This window comes from Saccoglossus kowalevskii, chromosome 11 (genome assembly GCF_978046115.1).
Source record: "Saccoglossus kowalevskii chromosome 11, keSacKowa6.1, whole genome shotgun sequence".
NCBI lineage: Eukaryota > Metazoa > Hemichordata > Enteropneusta > Harrimaniidae > Saccoglossus > Saccoglossus kowalevskii.
The window spans coordinates 24,957,080-24,972,631 of NC_140651.1; the positions used below are offsets into that span (position 1 = coordinate 24,957,080).

General features: G+C 35.2%; 2 protein-coding genes across 2 annotated transcripts; one reads left to right on the top strand and one right to left on the bottom strand.

Moving 5' to 3' along the window:
* Positions 1 to 2,480: 2,480 nt before the first annotated feature.
* On the bottom strand, positions 2,481 to 4,784 carry LOC146736565 (UDP-glucuronosyltransferase 2C1-like). The gene is made up of 2 exons (XM_085505307.1): positions 4,065 to 4,784; positions 2,481 to 2,492 (listed from the first exon to the last, which is right to left on the bottom strand). Exons 1-2 carry the CDS (start codon positions 4,782 to 4,784, stop codon positions 2,481 to 2,483), a joined length of 732 nt encoding a protein of 243 aa, XP_085361433.1.
* A 2,691-nt stretch (positions 4,785 to 7,475) lies between these two features.
* LOC100371549 (organic cation transporter protein-like) lies at positions 7,476 to 14,037 on the top strand. The gene is made up of 9 exons (XM_085505308.1): positions 7,476 to 7,907; positions 10,866 to 10,911; positions 11,362 to 11,473; positions 11,775 to 11,937; positions 12,178 to 12,272; positions 12,842 to 13,059; positions 13,291 to 13,405; positions 13,628 to 13,837; positions 13,959 to 14,037. Exons 1-9 carry the CDS (start codon positions 7,476 to 7,478, stop codon positions 14,035 to 14,037), a joined length of 1,470 nt encoding a protein of 489 aa, XP_085361434.1.
* Positions 14,038 to 15,552: the final 1,515 nt, after the last annotated feature.

A 15,552-nucleotide genomic window follows, 5' to 3' on the forward strand; every position in this document is an offset into this window, starting at 1 on the left:
ACAAAAAAGGAACATCTACTTCCAACTTGAAATAAATGACATACACATGTAATGGTCGTTATACCATATGTGCATTCGCTGAACAAACAAACCACGGTCATGATATCCCCATACAACAGCTATTGATGGCAAATACAAGTTTATATAAATAACGGAATATATAAATGATATTTTATGCTGTAAACATCGTGATTGTCGACAACCAACACTAAAGGCAATCAGTCTCCTTGCAATTATATACACATCGCACTGCCATGTTCATACGGTACATAAAACCAGTGACATGTAAGGGAATTCACAGGTGGGCGTTCCACCCATAACAAATATATTCTAATCTTCAAATATTCGAATAAATGCTTTACACATAACAGGTGGTATGTGGTCATTGTTATACACTGCCAAATGAGAAAATCGTGTGTTTCAACTAGCTTTGGAAGTCAGACACGTCTGATTTAGTGTCATATAGTTCAAATAACGGAGGAGTAAATACCCACTTGGAATCTTCAGTGTTGTGCCTGAAAAATATCTCGACACAAGATAAGAGTCCTAAAGTACATCGTAATAATTACTTTCCAGTTTCGAATTGTTTGCTAGATTATACATAACTGGATGCCCCCAACGATTACGTGTATTAACGCAGTCATACATACATATACATACAATAGGTCATGGGGACATGAGGAGCATTATGACCTTTAAATTATGGAAAAGGTTTTTCTATTTTTGTAGTTTAATGGACTTGTTCTTAAAAGTTTTACAATATGGTGTTTTGTGTCTATCTCTCTCCTTCTATTGGTAATACAGGCCTATCCAACCTGTATCCTCTACAATAATCAGTTTTGAAGAAAATATGTAATAAAATTACTATAAACCTAGATGGCAAACAAATACTCTGTTCGTGAGGAATCTTCACTAGGATTTATTTTAGCACACTTGATGTTGTAGGAACATTCCCCAGGTATTTGTCAAGTTTCGTATTTGGTACCAACGTTTTAATATTACAAATTTCTATAAACTTTATATAAACTGGTTAAGGGAAGAAGATGTACTAAGCTATAATTGTGCTGTAAGACTCATTTTAATGCAATTTAGTATTAGTAGTGATAAACAAAGCAATCATTCATATATGTCCAATTAAAATTACATTTAATAATAGGTTATTTTAACATTATTTATGGCTCAGAACATTTGAGTTGCTCATGTCGTAGCTTTGTGTTAACCATTTGTGTAATAAAAATGTATATTGTTTATACATGGCCACAAATCAACTTACAACTCCGTACAATAATTAGTATAATTATACCAGAAAAATTGCAAAAAGCAGGATTACATCAATCAGGTAGTACTGTATGGATGACTTATTTTTGGCATAGCTGTTCAAATGCTTCCTGCCTTAGTCGAGAACATGGTTTACCCAGTATGCAACGGTCTCTGATGCGTTCATTGGTTTGTCTTTGCACAGTTTTGAATAATACATTTTGTTTAAATAATTAGTCTGCTATTTGGCACAGTGAACTTGTTCAATATTTAGGTTCCGATCAAACGGCATATAATTTTAGGAGATGTCCTATAACATGGGTGTAAAACGTAGTCATCCTCGTCAAAATAAATAATATCGAAAAATAGCATATGTATTTCCCGTTACAAATGGATCATTTAAATACAGATATATGTAAAATACTCACGTGTTATTATTAACAATCTCCATGATTGTTTGGTAAAGACTTTCCTCAGTTATGTCACTATAAAAAACTGTCTTTCCCATGCCTTTTTTCTGTACTTTTGCAGCGTTATCAAAGTGGTTAGCGCCCAATGGCATATTCACCATGGGAACGCCATGGTAAATTGCTTCATATATACCATTGGTACCTGCATGGTTAATGAATACCACTGTCTTTGAATGACCTATATGAATAAAACAAACAATTATAAGATGCAGAGAACAATACTGGTAGTGTCTTTTATATAATTAGAATTTGCAAATTGTTATATCACTGATAATTTGACATCTTTTTAACTGAAATGCCGAACTTCGCCCTGGATATGATGTAATGCTTTAGATTTGACGTCTCTGCAGTAATACTGTGATAATCGTCTTCAAACTTTATTGTCCATGTTAGTATTTTCCTACATGAAGGCGGGTACGAAAATGTTTAGGACCATCTAAATACATTGTATGTGTCCTTACATATGTACCACACTACTGTGCTGTTATTTCTGGAAGAATTTCGTATTAAGTGAAAAAAATGTAAAATTATCTTACCCAGTAAGTCATTTTGAGGTAACCATTTCATTACCTCGGTATTGTTCCCTATATTAGATGGAATACGTCCAGATAATCTCCATATTACTTTCAAAGGTAACCTTGCAAGTGCTCCAGATAATATATGAGGTAGTTTACCCAAATAGTCTCCTGTTAATTTTGCGTACCACGTTCCCATTGCCACGATAGCTACTCCATTCTCTGAATTCATTGCAAATTATTCGAGTTTCTGAAATATGAACACAATAAGCAAAATAATCATCTATATCCGTCGCCCATGTAGTATAATATGATTGACCTTCAGCAAACATAGTTTTCTATAGTTGTTCTGTGGGATTAAGTCACAACCATATTTGTAGCAGCAAAACATGGCTGTAATGTAATGTAATCTCACTCAATGTTTCATCTGAAGGTTCACTGAAAAACTTGTTTCTGAACATTATATGACGTAACGTATGATACAAATTGTAAATATCATGGGTTAATATTGGTACGTATAGCTATCAAGCATTTTGTAAAAATACATTGCGCCGGGGTATCATCCTACCATATTAGAAAATGTGAATTCCAAATATGGAATGATTACGCGCGTAAGCGTCCTCTAATAATAAAAACAAACATGGCTGTCACCAGGGTTTGACAGGACTCCATGCAAAGACGTTTGCTGATTCTGTTCTAAACTTTTTAGATTTTGGCATTCTCATGGTGTGTCGTTTGCGTCGGTCGATACTGCCCTTGCACACTGTTTTCGTGCATACTTTGAGATATCTTCGTAATAACCTTATATTATTATACATATGTCACTTTAACGCCATAAGTCACAGCGTGTATTTTGCGGTATTTTACGGGGTATTTTCATCATACCATATAAGGAAATGCGAATTCCAAATATGAAAGGATTACGCGCATAAGCGTCCTCTAATAATCGTGCTGATAATCCGCTGCGCGTCGGTCGATACTCTCGCTGTACTGCCTTCGTGGACACTTTGAGGTATCCTCGTAATAACCACATAAGATAAGTGTTTCGAAGAAGACATTGCGTCGTCGCTATGCCAAATCAAACAATTAAGCAAATACTGTAAAATACTATTAATGTAAAATACTATTAATATATTTTTGCTTGAAATTAATTTTTACTATGTTCACTAAAGGAATGATTCATAAATAAAATCCAACGAATATATCTTTTTTCATATGTTTTACATTCAACTCGTCAAAAATCAGTGAAAATAAATTCCATACAAAACACCGAAAAGGTCTTTTCAGCGAAAATTAATTCCAGCTAAAATAAAGTATTTCACAGTATAAACGTTTCTATTTAGTAATACATAAGGTAAGTGTTTCAAAAAAAGACTTTGTCTGCAGTTTACCTTGATATTTCGAGTTTACTTAATAATAAATAACTAAGTAAATAAATTGTTATATTTACTCGCTAAAACATGACGTTTATATAATCGTCTTTGATAAGAGAGTGATCACATAACCAACAATATCTAATCCTTGAATGTATATGAGCACGACAATAACCTATAATATTTTAGTTTCCATATTGCATTCATGTGTTTCGAAATAATAATATATCACGGCCATTTTTAATTTACAAAATGGAGAAAGAAAAACAATTTTGTGATTTTTCGCTAATACTGACATTTATAAACTAAATATTTAACTTTAAAATGCAAGATTAAATACTATTGTTTTTAAAGAGAAATCATTTTAATCTGTGATAGCCAATAATTGGTTTTCACTTATATGTTATGACATACTTCCTCGTCGCGAATCTGCGCCGCCTGTTACTTACCTGCTCAAGTGGCATCGCCGGTTTGACTGTAAGTGCACCATATGGCACAACATTCGTTGAAAAGGGACGCGGAAAATCAAGGATAAAATCTTTGTTCCATAAAATAAGTTCGGCATCTTGTATTTCATAATAATTGTTGTCTGCTATAACTCCATGTTTTAGATTCAGTGCATGAACATTCCATATAAACATATACCGATATATCAAAGAATCAACAATGCCCAGTAGAGTATTGTGAACTCTCTCGATGAAACTCATTGGTATGGTCATACCTGTAGCCATGACAGGGATATATGAAAGTTGGAAAAGCACGTAGCGTTGAACATCTAATATAGTATTGGACAAACTAGTGTAAATGAATGGAAGGTCTAGCATCTTTGCAATCATTGAACCACATAATGAGACATCTTCCAAAATTACTAAATCAAAACGTTCAGACTCCAAGTGTTTCATAAAACTAGTGCGTTCTTCTAACATGCTGTCACAAAGATCGGTTAGCAACTGGCCGTATGCCAGGTAGGCTGACATGTTCATTGGGTCCAACAGCCCAGTTGTTAACATGGTTTGAAGGTTTGCTTCAAAATATTTTCGTGTCATGCTGACATTCACCATGATAGTCTGTGATGTATGTTCTGGTCCAATGCTGCATGGATGAGCGGATGACAGCAAATAGCGGACATAATGACCATGTCGAGTTAGCACGTCCCCCATTTGCAGCATGATAGCGTGATGACTGTACCCCATACCTGGTATGAAAAGGATACGACCACATGTAACGTCATTTAGGAAAAATAAAGAAGATAATACTAGTGCTGTGAAGAACAACATGTCTGCGCATTGTTCACAATACATACCCGTTTATTTTTAAATAATATGGTTTGTCGGGGCTCATCATTATTTATGCACAAGTATGGCAATGTATTCATTTTTTTACTCCGTGCATTCAATTAGTACTGCAATGTAACATTATACCGCGATATGTAATGCATACAAATTACTTTGCAATTAAATCAAGAGTAAGACGCAACTGAAACGGTAAAGTGTAATCGAATCAAACACCCCCTGCAAAAAATGGTACGTCCGAACAGGATTAATATTATAAATAGGCATGTCACAAAAATAATCCACAAATGAAACGTGGCCATCTATTGTTTACTTTTAGTGCTAGCTGGGCATTTGATTGTCTAGGCATCTTGTGATCTAACTGCTGTGTAAATTATTCATGTTTGCAATAGTAACAACAATGGCAGATGGAAGTCGACAATAGGGTTAACATATCAGAACGTCGTGGAAATGACATTTCCTAAATGTTTATGAATTATTAAAACTATTTTGATTTTCTTCATACACAAATATATAGGATCACAGGAAAATGTGACTTGTTGGTATTTAAAGTACGTTTTAATGTGTTTTATCTATTTTAAGCGTAAGTTTTTTTTGGCGGGTGCGTGATTATATGCATGTGACTATTTTCCTGTGTGTTAGACATACATTCAACGTATTTACATTGTCATCTGTAAAAATATAATCAGAGGTTTAGACTGTAATGGTGACTAGATACCAAGCAACGCTTAGTCACGAGTTCTACTCTGGTGGCGCTACAACAGAAACGGACAGACGTGTGCGCAAAAGGTAAGAAATCATATCATTCCCGTGATTGCATTTTTCACTCTCCACTATTTCCGACGATCAGAAAACTCATTGATGGGAGAAATCATGACACGATGGATCAAGCGTTCTGGGTCTTTTATTATAATAAGAACACCTCCTTGGTGTAACTTATATAGTTGATGTCAAGGTCATTTTAATGACAAAGGATAATATGTATGGTAGCGATGTATCCGCGTGTCACCTCTAACGCCCAGGACTAAACCTCGTGAAACAGACTTATTATTTTACGTTAGCAGTCTGTATGTGTATGTGTGCGTGTGTGTGCGACAATTATAAAATACAGTGTTGTTCCAAACAGATGTCCGCTACACAGATACTGTTTACATTCCATTAGGGTGTCCAAAGGAAGTGTCAAAGTCCAAAGGTAAAATCGTCACGTGATGTATACAATGGCAACATAGACCATCCGATTGGTTACACTTTGTGTGTTCATGAATATCCCGAATGGTAATCTGAATTATTGTTTCTTTTTTCAAATGAATAAATATAAAAAAAATCATACATAAAATCATACAATCATGTCACGTAGTCTTAAACTAGAAATATGGTTTTGTAGCAAATCACACTTTATTTAATTATCAGTATTTGAACTTGCAGTTTGTACATAAAAAGTTGCATATAGGCAACAAATATTTAAATTTGAATGAAAGAAAACGAAAAATTGGTACCTAAATAGGTATCAGTAGTATGTTATACTGTGTAATTAAAAACTAAATGTACTTTAATTCCAAAATAGTCATTCCGAAGAATGTAAATTATATTTATATTGGATGAAATCATGCAAAGATAATGTAACGACATGTACATTGCGTTTGTTAACAAGACATTCTTGGCACAAGATTTGCCCTAATTGGCGAATAACAAAGTCGTGTATATGCTCAACTAAACCAGTAAATTGAGCAGTGTGGTAGCGATCTATTCGTCTCACCTCTGGAGATTATCAGTGTGTATTATTAACAACGTTAGTTTTAGATGATATATACCACGTTCAACCCAAAGACTGTGTTCAGTGAATAAACACGTAGTAATTTATTGCATTTCGCATTCGTTAGAGTCATTAACTAACTCGTGTTCAGCAAATATATATGAAAAAACACATTCAAAGAGCCAAACAATATTCTAAATGCAATTAAAATTTTAGATCCGCGGAAATCGATTGGTCATGATAAATAATTGAATATACTAGTAGCATATTCATTCCATTTTATCACATTATCCCGATTGACAACTACTAACAGGCCAATTTTAATTCTGCCAATTTTTTTCAGTGGCATTATGTGTTATTTGTTCGCAAACATCTGTCCAGAACAACTGGAAATATATTAACACAAATATAGTACACCTGAGACTCATAGTGAACAGGTCTCGTTGTGACGACTACGGCGCTTCATTCCATTCCACTGTTCAAAATAGCAATGTCTAAATAATCTTCTCAATTTACGTTACTGTAACGCATAATCCAATATTGTCTCATATTACGAAGATACCGAAAAGTATGCACGAAGACAGTACAGCGGGAGGTTTTAACCGACGCGCAGCAGTGGTCGATGCGACGACGTACTGTTGCGCATAACAGCCAAATAAATATTTCGTTAGATAGATAAATTAGATAAACCAACTTGTTAGAGTTGATTGCTAAATAATACGATCTATCTCATCTGTTTTATATAGGTTATTTTCCGAAATATTTTCGCTCTGACCGGATGAGACATTTCTGTCTTCATAGAAAGAAAAGCAAATATGCAGCACTATGATGACCTATTGAAATACCACTTGGGTGAGTTTGGTGCATTTCAGAAACGCACGTTTTTCTTACTCAGTCTGACTGTCGTTCCAATTGGCATGAAGGTAGCTTCGTTTGTTTTTATATTGGCGGAAACTGACCATTGGTGCAGAATTCCTGAATACGATGATCTTATCGAGCAATGTGAATACATTAATGCTACAACAGATTGTGACTTGTTTGTGAAAACAATTACAATTCCAAAAGAGCCTGTTAGCGATGTATGTGACACCACATGGAGATTCAACAGTTGTCTTAGATATGATATCAACACGAGTGACGTCGTTGATTTGATTGATGTCTATGATAACCAAACGCTAGAGACACGAACATGTGACAGCGGAATGGAATTTGATACAACCCAGTATTCATCCACGGTGATACAAGAGGTAAGAATCTATTTTCCTCTATTTAAGGCAGACTTTTATTATCTTTTGATTCGCGAACCCGCCAAATGAACAGGAGCCGAAAATTAAATAAAAATAAAATTTTATTTCAGCGTAATTTCTCGCGCCCGCCGACTTATAAGTGCAAAGAATTGTTAAAAAAAACCTAATTTTTATCTTAATTTTTTTCCGCCCGCCGCATAACAAACCTAAGTTGCATTTTCGTGGGAGTAACATGATCAAAGTAACAAAGTTTCGCACAGATGAGAAACAAGGTTATACATGGAATAATATTTTATTTCATTTCTTCTCTCCGATCAATGATCTCACTTACAATTTTTCGAGAATCACACAAATTTAATGGAAAAAAGAATTATTTTATTTTGTTCCCGCACTCCTCAAAAAAATTGCCTTATAAAAACTCGAGAAACAAGGAATAACAAAAAGTCTGGCCTAATACTGTGCGCAGTGCAATTTTGTGTGAATTGTTTCTATATTGTATATTCCTTCTCTGTGATTTTGTTGAAATCAAAATTTCTTTAAAACATTTGAAGGTCGGATCATCCATAAAACCATACAGTAAAATGACGTGCTTTATTGGAGTACGCTGATAGTTTAGGTTCATTAATATCATATACTTGCAATATTATATGCATGTATGCGACTTCTATGTGCAGAATTGACAGATCACTTGACGAATATGATGACTGATTGACATATAATAGAAATCTCGTTTCCCGTTGCAGTTTGGCTTCGTTTGTGACTGGTATTATTTGGGCCCTATTTCAACATCTCTATTTTTATTGGGTCCATTTCTGGGTACTGTGATCATCGGTTACATGGCAGACAAGTAAGTAATGTGAAATAAAAGCGTGATTATTTCAAAAGCCACATACTTCAGAAAAAATTTTAAAAAACTGACACATAAATTAAAGAGCGGTGGTCGTCGCGCCACGCATGCGCGAGATATGGGTCTCATATAAACAACGATGGCGACTTAGACTGCTGTGTAGGCGAACGCGTACAAACTGAGGCGTTACCAAGCTTTAACTATGTAATTTCTTTGGTGATTCGAAGATATGAAGAAGTGATAGGTGATAGTTAGTTCGGGCTCAAATCTCGTACTTGTAATTTTCATTAGAATCGTGAATTGGATTGTGGGAAAATCAATGTTTATCAACACATAATCGCAAATGCGCGGCGCGACGACCACCTCCCTTAGTAATTTCTCCATACATATGACAAGCAGAGTTTGTGTATATAGCCGATGAGTTGCGTTCGCACGATTTAAAAAATGAAAAGTGTGGACTTCTCATTCTTTCAAATCAACTAGTACACAGTATCTCTCAAAAAATGTTATTTACATTACAAGGGAATACAGGCCACTTCTTTTATTATGCAGGATTGGCCGACTTCCAACCTTAATGGTAAACATAACTATTTTTGTGGTGTTTGGCACGCTGCAAGCTGTAGTACGAAACGTGGTAATGTTTATGATATGTAATTTCATGATTGGTATACCGTATTTTGGTATATACTACCAATCGCTTTTATTGGGTAAGTTATATTTCTCTTGTTATATTTATTTTGATGAACATCTTTCACTGATACAACCATGGCTTACGTTTAGTAATTACGGTATCTGTACTTAAACATGTATACTTGTCGTTATATTGTAATACGCATATATGCATATGTCGTATTGTAATAATCATTGCCAAGCATTTCCATGACTACAAAATCATATATCAGAATTATATTTGTTATCGTTGTACAAGGAACATACTTTGAGAATGTCGCTCCTTTGGGGCATGTGGTGGTTCTTATATGACAGTGATGTAAATCATTACAGCGATAAAATTTTCAAAATTTATTTTGGTTCTGATTTCGTATGCAAATATGCACGTCAGCAAAAACTAAGCACTTACATCTTAAAGGGTGGTAGTCGTCGCGCCACGCATGCGCGAGATATATGGGTCTCATATAAACAAAGATGGCGACTTTGACTGTTGCGCAGATCAACGAGTACAAACTGAGACGTTACCGAGCTTTAATTAGGTATGTTTTAGGTGATTGGAAAATATGGAAGGAGTCACCGACGATAATTAGTGCAAGTCGCGCCCAGGTAAAACCTCATACTTGTAATTTTCATTAGAAGAACGCATAGGATTGTGGGAAAATCAATGTTTATCAACACAAATGTCGCACATGCGCAGCGCGACGCGCTTTAAACATTGGTATATACTTTAACCTATGGCACTTAAAATATTTAACTGACAGCAGCAATGCCAGGCGGTTAAAACATGTTTATATGATAATGGTTATTAGAGACACATTCATTTGTAAACAAAACGAATTTGTTTCAATTCCAAATATTAGTAAAATAGATATGCAAATAACTAATCATCTCGTAATTTATGCAAATCATATCTTTACATATTCTCACTCATATGTCTATCCTATAGCTTTTATTTTGAAAAGGCGAAATTGAGTCTTGAGGTTATCCACTCAAAGAATTTGACCACAACCTAATCTGGCAATAATCTAACCGCCTGTACTGTACAGTGAGTTAGTTAACTTTGTTAGTTCTCTGGCAATAAATACTTGTAAATAAGGGAAACATTTTTGTTTTTCTGCAATAATGTGATGAGAATATAAATAAATGTTTGTGATATAAATGAAAAATCATTTCCGAAATTGCCGTTTCCATGGATGCCAGTAGCACATATATATCAAATGTAATAGATTTGTCCATATCAAGAGTAACTCCCTTCTAAAAGGTGCCATTGAAATTCAGCCAAGCGATTTTGAGTTATAAACACAAAATCAATGTTAGGCTGTTTTTTTTCTCCAAAACAACATGTATATAATATAATGCAGGCTAGAAAAGCACATCTTCACCAGCTAAACCTCCTACAAAATGGACAGAATTGTCATGATTCATTCCTTCTTTATTCTCAGAAAAGCAGTTTTGAAGTGTCTAATCGCGAGTTGTCCAGATCCGTAGGTAATCGGTACTTGTTAATTAAACAAAGCTTTACGCACGAGTCTAACAGCTGACTTAATTGAAGTACGCCCTCACACATCGCGTTCAAGTAAAATGCAGTGAAAACAAAACATTGGCTAACAACAACCATATACGAACGCTGATAGGCTAATTGGTGGGACATGTTTTCCCCGTATTCAGAGCAATCCCTCCTGTTGTTTCCATAATACCTGGGTTCACGTCTCTACTAACATTTAATAAATTGGTAGTTGCATAAACGGCTACCCAATACAAATTCTAACCAGAACAACGCTTACTAGCAGGCCCAGTTTCACTAATTTGGTTCGATATATCTACATTGCTCGCACATAAACGGTGTTTATAACATCACCAATCGTACAAGTCATACACATACAACCACAACTCGTATAGGTGATGACGTAAACACTAACACTCTTTTGTTATTCTCAGTTTCGGAAACCGTTGGCCCATCAAAACGAGGTACTGTCTCCATGGCGTTTATGGTATTTTACAGTTTGGGATATTGTATATTACCTATCATAGCTTACTATGTTCGTGATTGGTCAGTTCTGGTTCTCATTATCAACCTCCATCCTATCCTATACCTCTCCTATTGGTGATGAGTATCACGTCCACGAAATTGTTTTTCCAATTTATTTTATTTCAAATCTCCAGCTTAAATTGTATTTCAAAGTACTGGTTCTAAATTACCGTTCTATATGCACACTTTGTTTGTACGTGTGAGAGAGCAAATTTTATGTGTCATGGCTCTATGTTCATCCTCATCGTTGTAAGGTAATACTAATATAATAACACCACCATCTGCAACCTAACATATAACTAGATGTCTCAATATTGTAAAGGATACTCGCTGAATCACCACGTTGGTTATTCTCGGTCGGCAAAGTGAAGAAAGCTAAGAAAGTCATGCAGCGAATGGCTAATGTCAACAAGGTCGTGCTTCCCGATAATATCTTCGAGACTGGAATGTTTGAAGGCTTGAACAGCAAGGACAGTGATTTGAGGGTAAGTCGTTGACATGTGCGTATTTCCTAGACCGAACCAGAATAAAATATCAACGCCATGAGGCACAGGTAACATAAATACCAACCGACTTAAACCAAAAAAGATCTCAAATCTTTCGTATGGCACTAATATCATGTTTATAAGCCTACTTGATGTGACGCGAGATCACACATTTTAATTCATTTTGGCTTAACTCGTAACTGAACATAATAACGAATAGGGAAATCATTTTTGTTCCAGATTTCATCGCCAGAGAGTGGTACAACTGATACTTTTTTCAGACTTTTCTATTATCCGAATACTAGGAAGAAAACACTGATAATCTTTTATTGTTTGTAAGTTGTTCTCTAAAATAATATTCATCTATTAATAAAAACAAATGTTTTCTTTAAGATTTGACAATACATTGAGGGCATCTTTGCTAGAGAATGCGTCTTATATCAATGTCGTCTAATCACCACCATTATAAATTGTTCTTACTATTTGGCTTATTAGTACTAGCTTTTCATCTATCTCTGCTTTTTTGTGTTTACATCGTGGCTACCTGTGAAAAAAATCCGATATGCTTAACCTTGGGCCGTGGGAAACATCAATGTTGAGGGAAAATCGTTTTACAGCATATTTCTTGGTTAATACTGAGTGGAATAGTTATTTTTAGTCAACATAAAATGATGTCGAAAAAGTATGTTGGTAATAATAACTGCAGTATAGATGCAGTAGCAATGGAATTTGGATTTGATTGAATAACAATAATTGGTACAAGTACATGCGACCATATCTCGAAAACAACAATCAAATAGATGTTAGGCCATATCATTAATGTGAGGACAGATGTGCTGTGTGATTACAAACAATTATCATCTATGTTGTGACATTTATTATTTATATATTCGATCGCACTTAGATCTTCCATAACCTTGCTGTATTACGGATTGACATTCAATGTTAGAAACCTAGGTGGTAATGATTATACCAATGCGCTCATAGCTGGCGCTGTCGAGATTCTAGCCTATTCCACTTCGATGTATTATGTGGAGACACGATTTGGCAGAAAACTCACTCTATGCATTTCAACAGTGATAGCAACTATAGGGACTGTATCAAGTGCATTTATACGTCAATGTAAGTTAACTTTATATATACCTACAACGCAGATATACCAATTTTTTTTTTTTGGTTTTGCTTTGTTCATATAATCATCGTATCGTCCGTCGCCCATTCTTCAAATTGTCCCATTCTAGTTCGAGAACTGTAACTTTGTCAACGTCATTTTTACATGTTTTTGAGATCCTGGACCGAATTGAAACGTTTTTATGAAATATGTTGGATTGTAATTATAATTGTATCCACCAGGTGGGAACACATTATGGGTAATGGTTGCTGTGTACATGATTGGAAAGTATGCAACCACCACAGCATATGGAGTCACTCAGTTATACAGTGGAGAGATTTTCCCAACAACAGTAAGGTAAAAGATAATCCGGGTTTGCCTACTAAGTGAAAGAGATGACAGACACAAATCCTGATTAAGCTGTGCACACAGCTTTAAAACAATGTCCATTATATACAATGGAAAGTTGTGCAAGTTAATGCATTAGTGCAACAATTTGAATTCGGATCGAACTGCCTTAATATATTAACTATAACATAAAGTCTATTTCTTATCTTCTTTTGTTATATCCTGATTCAGGGCGATTGGTGTAATGTCTTCAGTGTCATTGTCCATTCTTGTCAGTGCTCTTGCTCCGCAACTTCTAGTACTTCGAAAGGTTTGGAATCCATTACCACAACTAGTGTTTGGTGGCTTATCGATCATATCAGCGTGTCTGGTGTTGATTCTACCTGAAACACGAGGGAGGAGACTACCTTCCAACATCCAGGAAGCAGAGATATTTGGAAAGTAGGGGAATTATTTGAGTTCGAATCACACAACTGCGCGTCGGTCGATACTCCCGCTGTACTGTCTTCGTAATATACAACCTCATAATATGTGTCTCTATATCAATATTGTATTCTGACAGAAAACAAGAACCTTCTGAAGAAATGGATACTGGCCTAAACGTTCAGGACAACAACTACATTGAGTTGAAGGCGAAATGATGATGCTCTGTCAACACTGTTCTCAAGTATCTGTTTCTATCAGTGGTATTATATGACCTTCATCGCATTAAAGTATGATTGATTTTCAATGTGACGTTTAAATAATTAAGTGTGCTTGGTTGTGACAATAGTCCATAATATCAGTTCACCGACCAGTGATTAAGTGAAACAAATAATTCATTTCACTGAGTTGGGCAAAATTACCTGATAAAACTTTATCCCAAAACCTGTTGTACAGGATAAAAAGAGCTCTTCCTGACATAAAATCTGATCCGAGGCCGCGGCCAAAACACTTTATTGCGGCGGTTAACTTTATATCCAGACAAATTCGAGTGCTACCATAGGGACAATACGCAATATGCATGTTTTTTCACACATTGTTTTAAAATCATATATGATTAATAACCAAAATTATTGGACATATATTTTAAGGGCATATTATATATATTCAAATGCCAAACATATGTCTATATAAGGAATCGAAACTATACAAAGCTTTTGCATGAAATTAAAAAAAAACTAGTAGCTATTACATCTATCAGTGGCTTGCCTGTTACTTTGGCATGTCTAGATTTTTCACAGAAATGTAAGACATTGTACTTTCATTTAGCAACCTGTATCATTACTGTAGGTTGACTTTGGAATAAAGCTGTATTATCTGTGATAAACTGGTGTAGGATCTTTTTGGATCGAGTTGTCTAGTAGAAGCAAATGTCACGGAAGAAGGGAACGGCGCCCAACTACAGGACAAGTTTGACCAAATAATACAGACGATATATATATGAACAACGAGTGGGAAATACATTTCGAAAGTCAATTAGGAAAAATGGCGACCCGAGTACAGACCTATGCATATCAGGTTGCGAACAATAAAGCCACAACACAAGTGAATTTGAAAAAAAAATCTAGGATACACTTAGAAAGTCATTTCAACAACAAGAATTATTGGATCACCTCACGGTGGAACTAAAACTAGCGATACAAGCTGCATGATATGGCGCAGAAAAATCAACCAGATACAACAGAAACTATACAAGTATAATAAAAAGGTGTGGAAACCTACTGAAAAATGAACTAAAGAACAGAAAACGAAATATAGGGACTGGTCTGCCCTACAAGATCGACTAATGATACACCAACTCAAAGATCATAACACACACAAGGGTCCAGATGAGAAGATAGGGAGATTATAACAATATATTACTGCGGTGTTTGAAATCTAATGCTCGTATTATTGATGGTATACAATTTTGCGACAGTCTCATATTTTTTGAGGTATTTTACGATCAATATTTGTTCACAAATTTGGTACTGGGAAAAAGGGATCATGATCTGATTTTTGATACTTTGATCTGATACTTGAAAGTAAATAAAATGTATTTACAAGTTGAAAAACAGGATTCAAACTCGTAACCATGGCAATAGCCTCACCAATGCAGGCAGACGCGCTCCCAGCACGCCACACTCACTGCTCCGAAATATGCAGTTCAAAACGACGTACAGTGTAGCAAACAG